A 17,197-nucleotide genomic window follows, 5' to 3' on the forward strand; every position below is an offset into this window, starting at 1 on the left:
TGCTGAGCGTGCTATATGATGATTATTTAGATTTAACCTTAAATCATTAAAAAAGCGCTCCGTTGCCGGTTTCCGTGCGATATAATCAACCCTAGATTAGAAATTAGAAGTACATCAAAGTTTTACTTTTCATGAGCTTTCAAAAAACGGTCTCGTAACACGCTCAAGCGAAATTTTACTATTTTTTCCTTAACTCGCTACTCTTTATGAAACTTCGCTCAAAACTCATTTTTAACCTTTACAGACCTTATAATTCGGATATTTTTTACCATTTATTATAAAAGAACAGTCAACATCATTATTATACAGGATGGTCCGATATTTAAGGAGCTGATTCTCTGGATTGTTCTAAGACGAAAATATTATATAAATGTATGTCCTAAAATGAGTTGTTTCCGAGATACAGAGTGTCAAATATTAAGACAAATAAAATATTTTTTTCATATTCTCAAAATGGCGCAAGATGTTTTATTGAAACTCGGCATGCCTACATAGTAGTCCGAACAGTATATTTCTCTTCTATTTAAAGAAAAATTGAAAAACCATAGACGTGTGTGAGGGGATTACCATGTTAATTCTTATAGAGGAATAGAGGGTACGCCACTCGTATTTTCCAAATTGGATGATTATTAAATTATAATAATACACCTATAATTATACAATCCAGTTCTTACAGGGAAATAAGGAAAATTATAGAAATTATTTAATTGAAGCCAAAAAATGAAATAAAAAATATTTTCTATTTTATACAAACTTTATTTCACAATTCTTTTAACATGCCATTTAAAATGCATCAAACACGTTTTTATCTATTAACGATATGAGAAATTACTTAGGAAATGGCCATTCAGGATGTGCACTTAGCCTAAAATTAAAGAAAAATTTACATTTAGAATAGTGCTTTTAGCACAAATAAAGTACTTACGATTTACTGAAGGAGAAGTCACACACTCTAGCATCTTCCCCGACATCCAAAGCCTTCAAACTCTTTATGTCATCATCATCCAAAGTAAAATCAAACAATTTGATGTTCTGCTTAACCCTGCTTTCTGTCACACTCTTCGGAATTACCACAATATTTCTCTGCAATAGGAACTTCAATGCAACATGAGCAGGAGTCTTCTTATGTTTATCTGCTATCCTTTTCATTGTGGGGTCCTCCAAAATCTTTGGAACATTTTTCGGTCTATACAGCACTTTTGTATTAACGTTTATAAACCTTCAACTACCTAGTTACTTACTCACTACCGAACCTAGCATGGAATGCACCAATTCCAGGACTTCCCAGTGGAGAATAAGCAACCACAACAATTCCGTTGTCCTGACAATATTTCACTAACTCAGTTTGTTGCAAGAAAACGTGGTTCTCGATTTGCAGACAAGCAGGCTGTATTCTTGAGTTCTTAAGTATACGTTCTACTTGCTTAATATTAAAATTGGAGACGCCGATTGCTTTAGTGAGACCAGCATCAACTTGCTCTTCCATTTTCTATAATAAAAATAATAAGATTATTTTTTTCTATTGCGGTTGGTATAAAAGTAACCTTCCAAACTGCTAAATGGTCTGTTGGTATAGTTTCAAGGTGTAGCGAGGGGTTGTCTTGAGCTTTGATTCCCACGGGAAAGTGAATTAAATAAAGGTCTACATAGGTGAGCTGCAGACTTTTTAAGGATTTCTTCAAAAACTCTTCCACTCTAAAATTTACGTGTTTTAATATTAAAACCGTGTGTTACTTACTTTCCGTACTTATCAGGGGCAATAGCTTCCAAAGGCAACTTAGTTGTAATAAAGAGATCCTCACGTTTCAATTTCCCTTCAGAAAACCATTGATTAATTACATTTCCTATAACATCCTCGTTTCTGTAGGCAAAAGCTGTGTCAATGTGTCTGTAACCGCTTTCCAAGGCTGCATTCAATGCTGCCTCCAGTTCCTTCTTATCGGTACACTGTTACAAAAGTTTTATTAAATATTTGAAGTGCTTTTTTTTTTTAACTTACTTGCCACGTTCCCAGTCCAACAACAGGGATACCAGATCCGTTTTTAAAAGTTAAGCTTGGAGCTGCCATCCTAGACTATTGAAGTAGTAATATGAAAATTGCTAAGCATTACCTATGTATTTATAGTACCGTTAAGTGCATACGAGAAGCTGTTTTACAGTGAACAGATAACCAGCAGTCGACGAGAGTTGAGATAACGAGGTAAATACTACTTTTTACGAATGACTCGGCAAATTGGGTTTTAATTTGGTTTACCAAAATAGTTATTACAAGTCAGGATGAATGTACAAAGTAGTAATGAAAATTTTTTATTGCTAATTTTCTAAATTTTTTAGAATTGGAGCGTAATCCTCGCCTAAAAAATGTTGGTAGTTTATATTATTAGTAGTAATTAATTCAAAGATTACTATCTTACTACTACTAAAGAGTAGTAAGACAGCGAACATGATTTAAATTGGAGGGATGGCCAGCACATAGTGGTAGGAGGGTGACTACGAATGAAAATTATTCGCAGAGATAAATTGGATGTTTGGTCCTTTAAGATGGCCTCTGTGCAGGCCAGACCTAACACTTCTAAATGTTTACGTTTGGGGTTACTCAAAACCTAAAGTGCATTTTCAATCTATCAACAACATCAAGAAGATTTGAAAGTGTAAATACAACTAGCTTGTCAATTAATACGAGAAAATCCATAAGAAATTGAGCATGTTGTGAAGTGTTTGTGTCGTCGCAGTAAGCTGAACAGTTGAGAAAACGGGGGTCATTTTTAACAGTATGTAGTAATAATATCGAATAGTGATATTATCCATCAATTAATTTTGATCTTTTTATTATTGTTTTGATTGGTTGTTGTCTGATATAAAAAAGGATATTTGCTTGCTTCAAATATCCATATAATGTGTTTTTTTTCATTTGCACTGCAGTGCGAACGTTAAATATAATAATTCATGAGGGACACATCCCTCTAAATAAGTCGCAAGTTAAGGTGAGTGCTGTGAGAAAATATGTTAAATGTTAAAGAGGAGATTGATCTCAAAACAATTCACCTTATCATTCAGAAGTTTCACAACATTTTGAAATATGATTAAAAGCAAATCAGTCATCCATATTTGAAGTAATCATGTTAAAAACTCTTAGAGGGGCAAAGAAAAGTTTGAGATAATTTAATATTTTTAACTTTGTTTATTTTATCTTGCGGAATAAGGACCGCGGAATTTGATGATGTATTCTTACATGTACCTTCTTTTATTCTGTTTACGAAACATTTTGAATTCTTCTCTGTTCTAGCTTTTAATTGCTAGGGTAATAAGTTAATTCTGGTCTGTCAATACATTTTCTGATTTCAGAAACAGGTTAATTCCAATTAGTTCAATTATTTTATTTCATAAAACCTTCAGAGCATATTATTCTATTCTAATATTATTATATTATTAATAATAGTATTTGTACTGTATATGTACTTTCGTTTAATATTTTATTGTCCTACGAAAATAATTCCGCCGAGGTAAATAACGACATTTGTCCCCCTACTATCCCTTTCGCTACATTTTGTCTCAGGTCGCTATGTGATCTATATTGAAATTAAATTTAAGAAATTCATGAGAATGCAAGTGGCACATTAGCCCCCAAAGAGCAATTATGTCACGTGAGCGTTTATTTTCTTAAATTAATTATCTGCGTTTCTGAATAAACAACTAGTAAACAATATGAAAGTTTTTCTTAGAATACTAAAAAAAATGAATGCCGTTCACACTTATTAAAGCATAGTTAATAAAGTAAACAAAATGAAATGTCTTTTCTACATATATGAAGAACATGCCTTTATTTTCTAAAATTAGTGTATCTGATTGATTAACGCACTATTAATCCTCTGAAAAACATATTGAGTAAAATCACAACCGAAAATTTTCCGAACTGCAAAAATATTTCCTTAAAGATGCAATTGCATTATGGAAAGTAGCAGGCGCTGTCTATACATGTAATTTTTAGCTTAGTTAGGAAGCTTTGAATTTATTTTGTAAGTGGCACTTATAAAATATTTGCAAGTCACGTATTACAAAGTATCTAGGCAGGGAAAGCGTTACGAAATAACGTAAAGAAAAGCTTGAACTAAGGTAAGGCAAGTGGATGGTTTCATCACATTTGTGGACTTAAAATTTATATGTAATTTGTAAATAAAAAAAAGAGAGAAATGAACTTTAACTATGAGAAAAAGAATGGTTTTTCAATTTTTTTTATATAAAATTTTAAGCCAAATTTTAGATAAAACATTAATCTGGTTTGTGGAAATGGCAAACAATGGAATGTCTCAAGTAAAAAGGTTATTAAAATTCATATTTTTATTAAGAACTACATCAAATGTGGACGTAAATTAAAAAAAGAAGAAACGCCTATCTGATATCAGCAAGTGACCCGGTAATAATCGCTCAACTCATCATAACGCCTTGCGATTCATTGGAGAATGAATCGCCATTATATAGCTGGCTATCTTTAAGCTGATTCCAATGATATAAGGTTTCAAATATCTATCTTTTTTAATTATCTGAAAAAATAATTAAAAGCTGTTTATAAAGTCCCTTTAATGCTAAAATGCACCCATCGCTTTAATAAAGAAAAGAAAATGGTGCTACCGAAAATCGTAATATAAATTCCAAGAACCGGTTGTATCGGCCTTGAAAACATTCCGCTGCGAATGCCAATTCTAGGTCAAGGACGAAGACCTTCCGCAAAACCGGATATATCTGCATTCCATACATTCCAGTGTGATGTGTTTTAGCGCCTCTTAAAGGGGATGTTTTACTTAATAAAGAGAAAGCTCTGAAGACAAACGGGTAGTGGATCTCCGTAAGTAAGACAGAATACGAAAATATCGGCTGCAAATCTAGGAAGGCTGTCAATAGGGATAATACCGGATTGGTCCTTGGAGCCGAACAAACTTCATATATTTATCTTTATCTAGGGATTCGAAGTTGTACGACTCGGAGAGAGACAGAATAATAATATTGAGAACAGTTTCCCAGATGTCTCTCTCGTTCGTATCATCATAACCTTAAAAATATTTGTTTTGATTTTAACCTGAGGATTGTTGTTATTGCGTTATTTATAACTGCATTGTAATTAAAACACTTAGAAATTATATTTCTAGGCAGTAATTATCAACAAAGTTGACGATATTTCGCAAATATAACACTAATAGGGTGTTTAAGGTACTAAGCTGACCTCATATTTCTTCAAGCCTTCCCAGGACAATTACCAGAATGTTTGTCATCAGATACATGCGATATTCCATTTTGTTTTCTCGTGTACGAATGGATTGATCCCCTCTTGAAATGATTGATAATATGATCCTCAGAGGATGTCTACAGAAGTGTCCTGATTGTGATGCAGACTGGCATTATTAATCTCAATTTGTTCAAGTTCCTTAAGATACTATATCTGGAAGTATAAAGTGGATATTTCATGCTAATAATCTGGCAGAAAGTATAATTTTTTACTGAACCAAAAGTTATTTATTATTTTACCTGGAGGGGAGATTATGAAAGTAATATCCACACAAAACTGCTTGTAAGTTACTGCAATAAAACAAATACTTTGACACCTTGTAGAATAAAAACAAGTAGTTTTTGGATAAGGCAAGTTTAGCTGAATTGGCTTACTTTTTACCTTCTAGCACCCAATATTCATTTGTACTATTATTTCTATGACGTCCTGTATACCCATCATTTTTAAAGAGCCCTCATGTTTATGCCATAAGGAAGAATAGTAAGTCAGAAAAACCACAATGTGCCTAGATCTAATATATTCCTTTATAAATGCAACTGATATATATATGAGTATATTCTCTTGACTATAATAATTAAATGGTTACTTCAACTTATATTTTAAAACTACCTAACATTTCGTTCTACCTAGACTGACATAAAGATTTGTTGGTGATATAAATTGTTGTACCTTAAATATCTAACAATATAAAGAGCACATTAGTATGTAAGATTAAGTAAAAATTAAACAAGATATGAAATCATATTTATCGCTATATAATATCCTAAACTACTAAACGCATTTTATAAGTTTCCTCGCTTTTCTTGTTCCATCTCAATAGCCTCAAATAGGGCTTTAAAGTTGCCAGCTCCAAAGCCCTGCAAAAAAATTCTTAAATCAACTTTAAATCGTCTGAGATAAACGTGATGAAACACCAAAACCTAAGACCGCAACACAATACATATACAGATGAATGGATATTCCCCAAAATAAACTTACATTGTGGTTTCTTCTTTGAATAACCTCAATAAAAAGCGTTGGACGATCCTGCATGTTTTTCGTGAAGATTTGCAGTAAATAACCATTTTCGTCATAATCAATTAGTATCTTCAGCTCTTCTAAAACTTTTAGCTCCTCTTCAATCCTCACCTTACTCTTGCTCAGATTTGTCCGTAAGATTTCATAATACGAAGAGGGAACTTCAAGAAATTCAACCCCACGAGACTTCAAATGTTTGACCTATATCAAACCCTTTGTTAGATAGTTCTTATAGATGTAGAAACATTGTATTACCGAAGATATAATATCTTGAGTATTTAGTGCAATATGTTGAACACCTGCTCCTCCGTAATAGTCCACGTATTCTTGAATTTGGCTTTTCTTTTTCCCCGGGGCGGGCTCGTTTATTGGGATCTATAACCAAAATTATAATGATATTCATCACGTTGATTCGCTGTTTGTATGTATCTACCTTCACATTTTCCTCCCAATTGGCCATGACAGTACTTCTCAATGCCGAATACTCTGTATGAAGTTGGGAATCGTCTACAGACCAAAACCTATGGAACTGCAGAATGTTTTCATACCATTTAATTACAGACTGCATTTCGCCATCTCCTTGATTGCCTACTACGTGGTCGATGAAGTCTAACTGACCAGGTGGCCTGAGCAGAAAAAATCTAATTACAAGTATTGTTCAAATCACTTAACCCATTTAACACACAATTTTTCCAATAGAACGTCTTCAGGTACTGAAATAAAGCCTGGTAGGAAAGGTCCTTGGTAGAAAGATCGGTCGACGAATGTATGCATTGTATCTCCAAACTGTCAAGAAAACAGGAAATTGTAAGGTGGAGTGCAATTTAAACATTGAAATTTTAAGAATGATATAATGAGTAGAGGAGATGAGAGGAGCAATATGAAAAATATTTGGCTTAAATTAAGATTTCTGAACGATTAATTACACTTCGAGAGAAAAGAACCAAAAGATTCCCGTCAGAAGAACGTTTGTCCAATCTGATGAAAGAAGATACTGAGAAATTTAACCACTTTTTTGACAAAAGAATTTTCGTTGGATAAATTTTTTTAAAGCAGATTTTTGGGCAAATAATAAATTAAAACATTGCTTACCGTTTTTATAGTGGCAAATCGCACCTCCCCATTAAAATCAGATTCGGTCCATATGTTTTTGACGATTTTAGCACCTTTTGCCTCAGCATGCTAGAAATATTTAAATAAGTCTAATTACACATAAAAGCTATAGATGAGATAAAAATTCTTACTTTAATAATACCATCCAAATTTTCCACTGTGAAAGCAATGCTCCTGACCCCATCTCCGTGTTTGGTCAAATGATCGTTGAACTCCCATTGTGTCCCTTCATATGCTGAAGTAAAAACGAATGTTATCTGAAAAAGCAATAAAAAATAATTTATAAAATTTAAATCGTCATTCAAACAATTACCTTATTTTGTCGGACTACATGCGAAGCAAATTTCCTCTCCCCAGTTTCCAAACCTTTGTAGGCTAGAGGTTTGAAGCCTAGCCTGGTTACATAGTAGCTGGCAGCCTAAAAATTATTTAATTTAATGATCATATTTTTTTTAATGATATACATTTACCTGTTTTGCATTGCCAACAAAAAACTCTAGATAATCAAAGGCAAGAAATCTGCCATTGTTGGGCTAAAAACAGGAAGATGGCACGATTGGTTAATTTGATTCAGGAATATAGCTTCCAAATTACCTACCTTAGGCCCTTTATCAATATAAGATGTCTAGAAAGAATAAATATACAGTTCTGTAAGAAGAAAACTTTTTGCTTGTACATGCTTACCATAACTACATAGTACTCCTTGGGTGCGCGTTTACTGAATTTTTTCAGTTCGAGGAGCTCTTATATAGTTCTCATAAAGGTCCAGCCTAAGCAGCTTGTTTTTCACCTCTTTATTAATATGCAAGGATTTATTCTAATTTTGTGCGGAGATATTTATTTCAAATGCGAAAAACTGCTACTCACTTGTGTAAGGTATCTAAACATGTTTACTATTGATTAATGTATTAATTAATGAGATATTGTAACACCTTTCCTTAGCTTAGCAACAGCAGAAGAGATGAGAAGGAAATATTACGCATAAGTGTTTTGCTGTACTACTTTTTAAAAATTATTTATAATTTATTGATAGCACGTGTATTCCTAGAAAACGAGTTGCAACTTTAAGGGCAATAAACAATTTGTATTTATTAAAACATATCTCAGTTAACCAGGATTGGAATAAGATTTGATTAGTAACCAGAGATCTTCAAAAAAAATTAATTTAATACCTATTTTAAATATTTTAATTTAAATTTAGATAAAAATTTCCAGTTCGTGATTTTATCCATCTTTCACATATACCTATCTACTTTAACTAAACTTCTAATTGAAATTTTTTAGATACTAATTCTATATTTTTACATTTTTACCATTCCATTTTAACAAACGGTTCTTAATCGTAATATTTTTATGGCAGGGTTTCCCGTGTATCTCCCATATTATTGGTGATAATAAAACTAATATTTTTAAGCATTGTTACAATTATAAAAATGAGTTCGAGGCAACAGATACCTTATTATGATTAGGTATATAATCACAAAATAGTAGATATACGAAGTGTCCCAAATAAAATGAGTTCCATGGGAATTACGGTACCGGAAAAGATACAAGGTGACTCAAATTAGAAAAAAAGCAGGTTTGTGTGCTTGTTCAGAAAATATTCTAAAATTAAGAATATGTACAGTAGTTATCAGAATATGAGCAAAAAACTAAAAATTGCGATTTCATCGAAAATTATAAATTATGAGTGAACCGTTTGAGTAAATTCTACGTTTGTCGGTTCTTATTATTGAGAATTGCCAATCGAATGGTGTTCTCAGAATATTTTCAGCCCTTCTCAATTTCGAGCAATTATATCCACATTTATTACTTCTTATGGCTGCTATATTGGATTTTGGTGGCGTCCAATGAGCAATAAAAAGAGCTTTTTAACCATATATGAAAAGGTGCCCCTAGTCCTACCAAAGTAGAAAAATAAACAAAAGTATCATTTCCCCTTAGTAGGGTTAAAAACAAGTGCTTTGTTTTATAATCAAAAAGCATCAGTGAAATTTAGTGTTGTTATGGATACTTTCGTGAAATGTCAACAAATGATTCTTCATTATCAATGATGTGGGTAAACGCCCGGATCACTCTATGTTAAAAAAAGCATCTTGAGTGCGAAAAGAAAAATCCTCACTCAAAAAATAAAAAATACTACAACTTGATATTAAGAAAAAAATATATTAAAAACATTATTAAAATTCTTTAAAAAATTTTTACTCAACTCTTCCAGCAACTTAATAAAATAAAACAAAATTATTTTAAAATTTACATTTTGATCTTCCCTCAATTCTAATTTGTAGTTTAACTCAAGGAAAATGGGTCAATGATTCTTTTAACAATTCCCACATATTACATCATCTACATAACACTATCTGTAGTAGGTAAAAGTATTATAGCACACCATTCTTAAGACTATTTCATTCATCCATGGAATCATATATCGCTGATGCAATATTTACAAAATATTGCAGATCTATGCTTAGTTAAAAATATATAGTCTGTTAACATTCACTGCCGTCTGATGTAGACGATTCCTTATGATATAATCCCACAAAGAATTCTGAATTTCATTGAGCGTTTGTTTATGTCTAAGATCAAAATTAAAGTAGATTAAGCACAAACATGCCAAAACGAAATGTTTTTAGTGAACTTGAATAGCTATTCCTGAAGGATTCGCATCCCTCAAAACTCTTCAATAAACTATACAACACTGAGAAGGAACAAGATCTGTGAAAACAGAAATTGGAAATTCCATTATAATTTCATGTAAGTAAAAAAATTAAAAATCAAAGAGCTACATATTAAGGAAAGCTACCTACGCAGTTCCTTTCCCATTCTCCATTGGATATCTAGAGCCAGTGTATTGATCCAGTACGTCATCTCACTCGAGCTAATTAACCACTCCTAAGCTTTCTCGCTCTTTTCCTATCCTGACCCAAATCCCACGCCCTCTCCGTTTGTGTTTAAGTCCGTAAACACCAGTTGCTGACGAGAGCGTCATGTTATCTTTTTATCAATAGAGATCCAGCAAAGTGATATGGAATGGAATTATAATTAACTGGTATCACTCATAAGTTCATAACTCCAAAGTGGAGTTAATTGTAACGAGAGGATATGGACAAGACCTGCTTGGGAGTGAGATAGGATGGTGGAAAGGTCAGTGTTATTAACATATGTTTTCTCTGACATTCACGAGGCAATCAATGGGAGGGCTTTCTAAGGAACGTGCAGGCCAGTGCCGCTTTGTTCTTGCACACTCACCGAGAAGATAATTCCAGAAGGCGATAAGAGTAGTAATAATGTCAGCTGCAATAGATGATTCCATGGAAGATGACGTATTTGAGGCCCAAGAAGACCATTCCAAACTGGAAATTACTGAAAACAACTTGGACAGACACTCTCCAACAGGATATAGAGACTACCAACCCCCACCTGAGGTCTTAACCTTATGCAGGACCAATGTTTTAGAAGATATTGATGTACCCATTCATAAGGTCCTTAACATATTTAGTGCCATAAAACCCTATAATTTATTGAATTTTGCAGACAATTCTTTTGGGGGACAGTGGAGTAGGCAAAACCAGTCTTTTAGTGAAGTTTGATACTGGTCGATTTGAGCCCAGCAAGTTCTCAGCTACAGTCGGTATTGGGTTTACTGTAAGTAATATTTTCACTACAAGGACGTAATTGGCAGAGAAACTTTGATTTTCCAGACTAAACAAGTGCAAGTAGATGACACCAAAGTCAAGTTGCAAATATGGGACACTGCAGGCCAGGAGAGGTTCAGATGCGTGACTCACGCTTACTATAGAGACGCACACGGTAAGTTTGGTGACATTCTGGATGTTTCTTGATATAAAAAAACACTTTTTTCTCAGCCTTGCTGTTACTTTATGACGTAACGAACAAAAAGAGTTATGACAACATAAGAGCTTGGCTAGGGGAAATAAGGGAATATGCCCAAGATGACGTCGTAATTATGTTAATAGGTGGGTAGCTGCAAAAATTCACCAATTTGCTTAAAAGTTAAGTGATAGTTAAATCGGGTCTGCAACAACAATATTTTTTCTGTAATGTAATGCGCGATTTATGCAAATTTTAAAACCTGCAAGTCTAGTCTCGGCTCTAAAACGACCGCAATAGCCTTGAATAATTTTGAATAAGCATGTTGATTGGTTCTATAACTTCTTACATTCATTGTTGTTTTCTCAGGTGACTTAGCTTAATTTCCGTCTAATTTATAAATTTCTTTATTTCTAGGCAATAAAGCCGATTGTGGCAGCGACAGAGCAATAAGACGTGAAGAAGGAGAGCGATTAGCTAGAGAATATAAAGTCACTTTTGTTGAAACGTCTGCGAAAAATGGGCAAAATGTTGAATTAGCTTTTCATGCTATTGCCAAGTGAGCTTGGAAACATCTTATTTTATCGGAGATAATCTAAACCGCGTTATGTTTTTTTAGGGAATTGAAAAACCGGCATAATGGCGACAATAAGGATCCGAATAAGTTTAATGTACAAGACTACGTGAGGGCACAAAGTGAACATTCATCAACGGAACAGCAGTGTCCACCCTGCTCTACATAACCCTCAACGAGAGATAATACCCAGCAGACTGCCTTTACTATGAAGCCCTTATGAATTTTACTGGACTATATCATATATTGTGGAAAATGACTTTATTAGCGGAAATTTCTTTTGTAAATGTTGACAAAGCCAATAAATATTTATCAGACATTTATTATCGAAACTAGAATATAAATAAACACTTAAAATGTTATATTACGAGCAAATAAATGCGAAATCGGCAATTAAAACGCACATACCCTTAATTTTGAATTTACTTTCGTGGCATGCCATTGCAGTGTTTTACATTTCGCTTTAATATCTGAATTTATCGTCGGATATTCTAATAACTTTTAATCCAATTGGGGCAATTTTTTCTTTAACATAAACTCGTTGATAGATTCTAACAGGGAACTCAAATGAGGTGGGCAGTTTTCCATGTTTACATAGGAAATCTCGGTAACTGTAGGCGATAGAGGCAAAGAAATAGAGCGTTCTTAATGTCGTTTTTAGAGACAAGTATAGTGGAATAATTAAACATTTTTGAGCGTGTTTTGTGTTCTAATTTTTTTTGTCACGAAGAAAATCTAAAGATGCCCCAAGAATGCTCTGGCAACCAGATAGTGTAGAATTCCTCGGAGCGCTTACCCACTAAAAATCTCGGAAGTACTCCAAAACCGATCCTGCAGCGGCCCGAAACGGTCCCTGGAGAATAAAATGTCGGAGAGGTCTAATATGTCTTGTTATTCCTTTTGGTTCTTCGTGTTATTTTTGGTTCCACTAATACAGGATTATTAGACATCTTGCATGGTGCGTTTCAGATGCCCTTTTTCCTTGACAACTGCACAAATGGCGTTATTGCAGTGGTCCCACGTGTGTTTATTCTCCACCACTTTTTCCATTAGGAGTTCCGGGGTCATGCACGCTCCCACGATCGTCATTTTTCTTTGGAAGTCCAGACAGTGGAATATCAGTGTTCTGCGTCGTTGGTGACACTGCAGAAGCTAGAATTTGGGGTGGGTTTTCCTATTCTATTTATGTATTAAAAATGTTAAAGTTTGACCTGCCAATGAAAGTGCTATGAAGTTTTTCATCTGAATTTATAATTAACACAAATGTAGCAAATAATTATTTCAATTAAACTTGTAAGTATTGGTTAGATTCCAGTTTTATTATCGTCAGGTTGGCGACACCACATTGTAAATTACGACGTTGCCGTTAATATTTTACGGTTTATAGCTGCGTTTTTAAGCAATTATATTGTTTCAGATCTTTTGTCTTCCAACTCCAAATTCATATTTCAGTATTATTATAAAAACTGTTCATTTAAGAACAAAAAGAGTAATGTGTATATAATTGTCGCACTCATTATTGCTTTTTTACAATGTGGCAAGGCTCTCATTATTGAAGGCTGTGATCTGCATCGGGAATTTTATCGCGAATAGTATACTTACTGTATATATATGTGTTTCGAATATTGTTAATATTTGGCCTGAGGCTATTCTAAGAATTCTAGAGGAACAAGTTTTCCAAAGTGGAAAGATGAATCTGCTCCAATCTTACTCCATCAATCAAATGAAAATGTCAAAATCTCACCTTCCTCATTGCGTCCTTAACTTAACCTCACTTTGAAGCAGTAAAAGCAGAACAAATATTCTACACGTTTGATTCAAATATTTCCGCAAATTTGCAAAATTATTTTATATTACGCGATAATCGCCACTATTTTCAGATATATTATTAAATTTTCATCGAAAAATGGGAAGAAAAGCTAAATTTAAGGAGGAGTTATTGGTGAAACGGGGCCCAGGAAAGAAGGCAAAGAAGCAGAAAGATCCCACATTTCCAAAGAGTTTAACTGGTAAGTTGAATTTAAATTATAATTGAATCTATTGTATTCTAGTTATAAGGAGTTTAAACTTTTAATTGTTATGTCTTTTCTAGTCACAAATGATGCAGACAAGAAATTAAGTTCAAGGCAAAAGAAAAGGTTAAAGAAGCGTGAAGAAAAGAAAGTTGTCCTTTTAGAAAAACGGAAGGAAAGGATGAAAACTAAAAAAAAGGAGAAAAAAGAAGCTGAAGAGAAAATTCAACCTCAAAAACAATGCTTCAGTGAAGGTAACACGATAATGCAGTAAATCATATTGTGTCATTTTTTAATAATGAAGGTATTTGTTGGTAATTATATTTTTGAATGTAATACCATAGAAAAATTACCAAACCCAGTTTTGGTTATAAAGCGATCTTAGTCATGGTTCATGGATAACATTTAAAACTTAAACAATTAAAATTAAAAAAGGATTAATTCTATTTATATGATCTCAAAGCAAATAATTTGATGCACTGCTTTCCTTTATTACAAACCATTTATTAAATAGGATGTGTAAGTTTAGTTGCTAACTAGTGCAAATAATGATTAAACCATGTGGCCGGGGATTACATTAGTACTTGATGTTTGCTTAGTTTCACAGCTAAAGCACTCAGTTTGTTCAATTTACAATTCAGTTACATAATTTTGTTTTTGTCTAAAAAATGCCAAGTTAGGAATGAGGAAATAATTCATATATGTATACACATATATAACAGTTATTTATCATTTTTAATATTGTAATAATTGAAATAAAGACTCGGACGACGATGACCTACTCCCCATTGAGAAACAAAACATAAAGCTTAAAAAGAGGCAAGCAAGAGAAGAAAAAGAAGCTGAGGCCGAAATGCAACTCAATATTGCCAACCAAGAAAAGTTTCAATTTCCTACTGAAGAATCTGAGAAAGAGCAAGTCCAATCTCTACAGGTTTGAAGGCAAACCTTTCATTTTACCCAGAAATAATCCAAAAATTCTTATAGGACGTTCAGCAAAGGATTCGCGAAATTATCACAGTCTTGTCAGATTTCAGTAATCAGAGAGATGCTGAGCATTCAAGAAGCGATTATATCGAACTTCTTAAGAAGGATCTGTGCACTTATTACAGTTACAACGAATTTCTTATGGAGAAATTTATGCAACTTTTTCCTCTTTCGGAATTGTTGGAGTTCCTGGAAGCCAGTGAAGTGCAGAGGCCACTTACTATACGAACCAATAGCTTGAAAACCAGGAGAAGAGATTTGGCACAGGCGCTGATTAATCGAGGAGTTAATTTGGATCCCATTGGCAAGTGGAGCAAGGTGATGTTGAGTTGGTAAATTTGATTTTTGTTTGTTCAATTTTGGGTTTGCTTTTAGGTGGGGTTGGTAGTATATTCCTCTCATGTACCAATGGGGGCCACTCCTGAGTATTTAGCAGGGCACTATATCATACAAGGAGCATCGAGTTTTTTGCCAGTCATGGCGTTGGCGCCCCAGGAAAATGAAAAGATCTTGGATATGTCTGCAGCTCCTGGAGGGAAAGCATCACATATATCTGCAGTTATGAAAAATACTGGGGTATTGTTTGCAAATGATTTAAATAAGTAAGTATTTATTACGGGGTAATTTTCATTATTACATAATGGTTTCTTTTGAACACAAGAGAGTCCTTTGACATCCAGTCTATTCTATTTCACAGTTGTGAGTAGTTATACATTGTCTGTTAAGTAATATCTCTAGTTATTAATAGTTACTTATAATATAAATGAATAATTAGGTTTTTATTAGTTTAAAGCAGTAGTGAGTATTTCATTTTGTTCAACCTGATAAAATCAAAATATAACAGATCTATCGGGGATACTCAATTTAGGGAGTTCTCTGTGCCTTAATAATTATCCCCTAGTATACTTAAATCCTTCGCGAAACCGACCACTTCGTGAAGTGATGTAATATATAGTTTTCTGGTCTAATTACTGCTCTGCTACACAGAAAAAAACCTTTATCAACTTGTTGCAAAAAACTTCCACCATAGCTTTAGCTTTGTTTTATAGGGAACGAATTAAGGCAGTTGTCGGCAATTTCCATAGATTGGGTGTGGTGAACAGCGTAATTACCTGCATGGATGGAAGAAAGTTTCCCAATGTAATGAAGGTGTTTTTCGATAGAGTTCTTTTGGACGCTCCGTGTACTGGTAAGCTACACAACTAAATAATTCTATTATACAACTCCTACACATGCAGCCTTGTAATTGTAGATAATAGCGATTTTTAGTGCGTTTGCACATTACATTTATTATTCCTTATAAAATTTTAGAATTATGAAATTCTGCCGTATTGTTGTCACGCTTACTGTTATTCTGGAAGATGATGTCGACCCACATATTTTAAATGGAATAACCTATATATTATTGCATTTTTGGGTTGGTTTTGGAATATTAGGAAAATTTCATGTAGCATCCGCCATTCCAACTATTAATCTTTTCACAACATTCAAATTTGAAATGTGATACTCTTTGTTCCTTTCAGGGTCTTCCAAACGATTTGCACTAGATCAAAACGGTTTTTATTTAATCCTATGTTTGCTTTTCAAGATCAGTTCAAAAAGTGACGTTTGCGAAAAATAATTTCTACATTTTATTACAGGAACTGGAGTAGTTGCCAAAGACCAAAGCGTAAAAACCAGCAAAGACGAAATTGATATCCAGAGATGTTATAACTTGCAGCGCCAATTGTTGTTAGCAGCAATCGATTCGGTTAATGCAAAATCCTCAACTGGAGGTAAGTGCCGTTATAGTTCCCCCATATCCTTTTTAGTCTTTTTTTTATCTTGCTTCTCTTAGGTTACATTGTATATTCGACATGCTCGGTTTTGCCAGAAGAAAATGAGTGGGTCGTAGATTTCGCTTTGAAAAAGCGAAATGTGAAATTGGTGGAAACTGGTCTGGGATTTGGAACTGAAGGGTTTACTAAATATAGACAGTTGAGGTAATTGTCTAGATTTATTGAGCATCTGACTGCAGACATATATTTTGCCTTATAAAATATTACTCTAATTTGCACATTTTGGTCGATAGGTTTCATCCAACACTGAATTTGACTAGGAGGTTTTATCCGCATGAACACAATATGGACGGCTTCTTTGTTGCTAAATTAAAGAAATTCTCTAATGTCATTCCAAGAAGCGATGATTCAGACATTTTGGATACGCCTGAGAGCAATGTTGAAGGTTAATATATGTTGGAATTATATTGGGAACGTTCTTCATAATTAATAAATGTTAATTTATTACTATAATCTAGAAAGATAATCTAACGAATTTACTACTACTCTACCGCACCTCTGTCCTAGATCTCGATTGCTACTTTTCCCCTTTTTCCCTTCCTTT

The 17,197-nt window shown here is 33.6% G+C and overlaps 4 protein-coding genes across 4 annotated transcripts; 2 read left to right on the forward strand and 2 right to left on the reverse strand.

Moving 5' to 3' along the window:
- Positions 1–735: 735 nt before the first annotated feature.
- Positions 736–2,154, reverse strand: LOC136409934 (aldo-keto reductase family 1 member B1-like). Its single transcript, XM_066391794.1, has 6 exons — positions 2,000–2,154; positions 1,748–1,947; positions 1,545–1,695; positions 1,242–1,489; positions 926–1,186; positions 736–865 (listed from the first exon to the last, which is right to left on the reverse strand). The coding sequence occupies exons 1-6, from the start codon at positions 2,066–2,068 to the stop codon at positions 829–831; spliced, it is 966 nt and encodes a 321-aa protein (XP_066247891.1). The 5' UTR covers positions 2,069–2,154; the 3' UTR covers positions 736–828.
- Positions 2,155–5,783: 3,629 nt separating this feature from the next.
- Hpd (4-hydroxyphenylpyruvate dioxygenase) lies at positions 5,784–8,158 on the reverse strand. The gene is made up of 11 exons (XM_066391906.1): positions 8,096–8,158; positions 8,010–8,036; positions 7,882–7,944; positions 7,725–7,829; positions 7,543–7,668; positions 7,391–7,480; positions 6,984–7,084; positions 6,732–6,924; positions 6,554–6,673; positions 6,260–6,499; positions 5,784–6,138 (listed from the first exon to the last, which is right to left on the reverse strand). The coding sequence occupies exons 1-11, from the start codon at positions 8,096–8,098 to the stop codon at positions 6,064–6,066; spliced, it is 1,143 nt and encodes a 380-aa protein (XP_066248003.1). The 5' UTR covers positions 8,099–8,158; the 3' UTR covers positions 5,784–6,063.
- Positions 8,159–10,327: 2,169 nt separating this feature from the next.
- Positions 10,328–12,215, forward strand: LOC136409935 (ras-related protein Rab-37-like). The gene is made up of 6 exons (XM_066391795.1): positions 10,328–10,893; positions 10,946–11,056; positions 11,113–11,221; positions 11,278–11,388; positions 11,660–11,801; positions 11,862–12,215. The coding sequence occupies exons 1-6, from the start codon at positions 10,699–10,701 to the stop codon at positions 11,983–11,985; spliced, it is 792 nt and encodes a 263-aa protein (XP_066247892.1). The 5' UTR covers positions 10,328–10,698; the 3' UTR covers positions 11,986–12,215.
- A 1,414-nt stretch (positions 12,216–13,629) lies between these two features.
- LOC136410132 (probable 28S rRNA (cytosine-C(5))-methyltransferase) lies at positions 13,630–17,079 on the forward strand. The gene is made up of 9 exons (XM_066392125.1): positions 13,630–13,825; positions 13,909–14,082; positions 14,590–14,762; positions 14,816–15,133; positions 15,191–15,417; positions 15,865–16,004; positions 16,456–16,590; positions 16,653–16,797; positions 16,887–17,079. The coding sequence occupies exons 1-9, from the start codon at positions 13,723–13,725 to the stop codon at positions 17,041–17,043; spliced, it is 1,572 nt and encodes a 523-aa protein (XP_066248222.1). The 5' UTR covers positions 13,630–13,722; the 3' UTR covers positions 17,044–17,079.
- The last annotated feature ends 118 nt before the right edge of the window (positions 17,080–17,197 follow it).

Source organism: Euwallacea similis, chromosome 7, assembly GCF_039881205.1.
Source record: "Euwallacea similis isolate ESF13 chromosome 7, ESF131.1, whole genome shotgun sequence".
NCBI classification, from domain to species: domain Eukaryota; kingdom Metazoa; phylum Arthropoda; class Insecta; order Coleoptera; family Curculionidae; genus Euwallacea; species Euwallacea similis.

Excerpts from the sequence above, each read along its gene's own strand:
- LOC136410132 (XM_066392125.1), top strand. The coding sequence starts at position 13,723 with ATGGGAAGAAAAGCTAAATTTAAGGAGGAGTTATTGGTGAAACGGGGC. Across the intron at positions 13,826-13,908 it reads ATTTCCAAAGAGTTTAACTG|TCACAAATGATGCAGACAAG; the intron begins GTAAGTTGAATT and ends TGTCTTTTCTAG. Across the intron at positions 16,005-16,455 it reads TTTGGACGCTCCGTGTACTG|GAACTGGAGTAGTTGCCAAA; the intron begins GTAAGCTACACA and ends ATTTTATTACAG.
- LOC136409934 (XM_066391794.1), bottom strand. The coding sequence starts at position 2,068 with ATGGCAGCTCCAAGCTTAACTTTTAAAAACGGATCTGGTATCCCTGTT. Across the intron at positions 1,948-1,999 it reads TTGGACTGGGAACGTGGCAA|TGTACCGATAAGAAGGAACT; the intron begins GTAAGTTAAAAA and ends CTTTTGTAACAG. Across the intron at positions 1,490-1,544 it reads ACCATTTAGCAGTTTGGAAG|AAAATGGAAGAGCAAGTTGA; the intron begins GTTACTTTTATA and ends TTTTTATTATAG.
- LOC136409935 (XM_066391795.1), top strand. The coding sequence starts at position 10,699 with ATGTCAGCTGCAATAGATGATTCCATGGAAGATGACGTATTTGAGGCC. Across the intron at positions 10,894-10,945 it reads TTGATGTACCCATTCATAAG|ACAATTCTTTTGGGGGACAG; the intron begins GTCCTTAACATA and ends TGAATTTTGCAG. Across the intron at positions 11,389-11,659 it reads CGTCGTAATTATGTTAATAG|GCAATAAAGCCGATTGTGGC; the intron begins GTGGGTAGCTGC and ends CTTTATTTCTAG.
- Hpd (XM_066391906.1), bottom strand. Across the intron at positions 7,481-7,542 it reads ATTTGGATGGTATTATTAAA|CATGCTGAGGCAAAAGGTGC; the intron begins GTAAGAATTTTT and ends AAATATTTCTAG. Across the intron at positions 6,674-6,731 it reads ATTGGGAGGAAAATGTGAAG|ATCCCAATAAACGAGCCCGC; the intron begins GTAGATACATAC and ends TTTTGGTTATAG.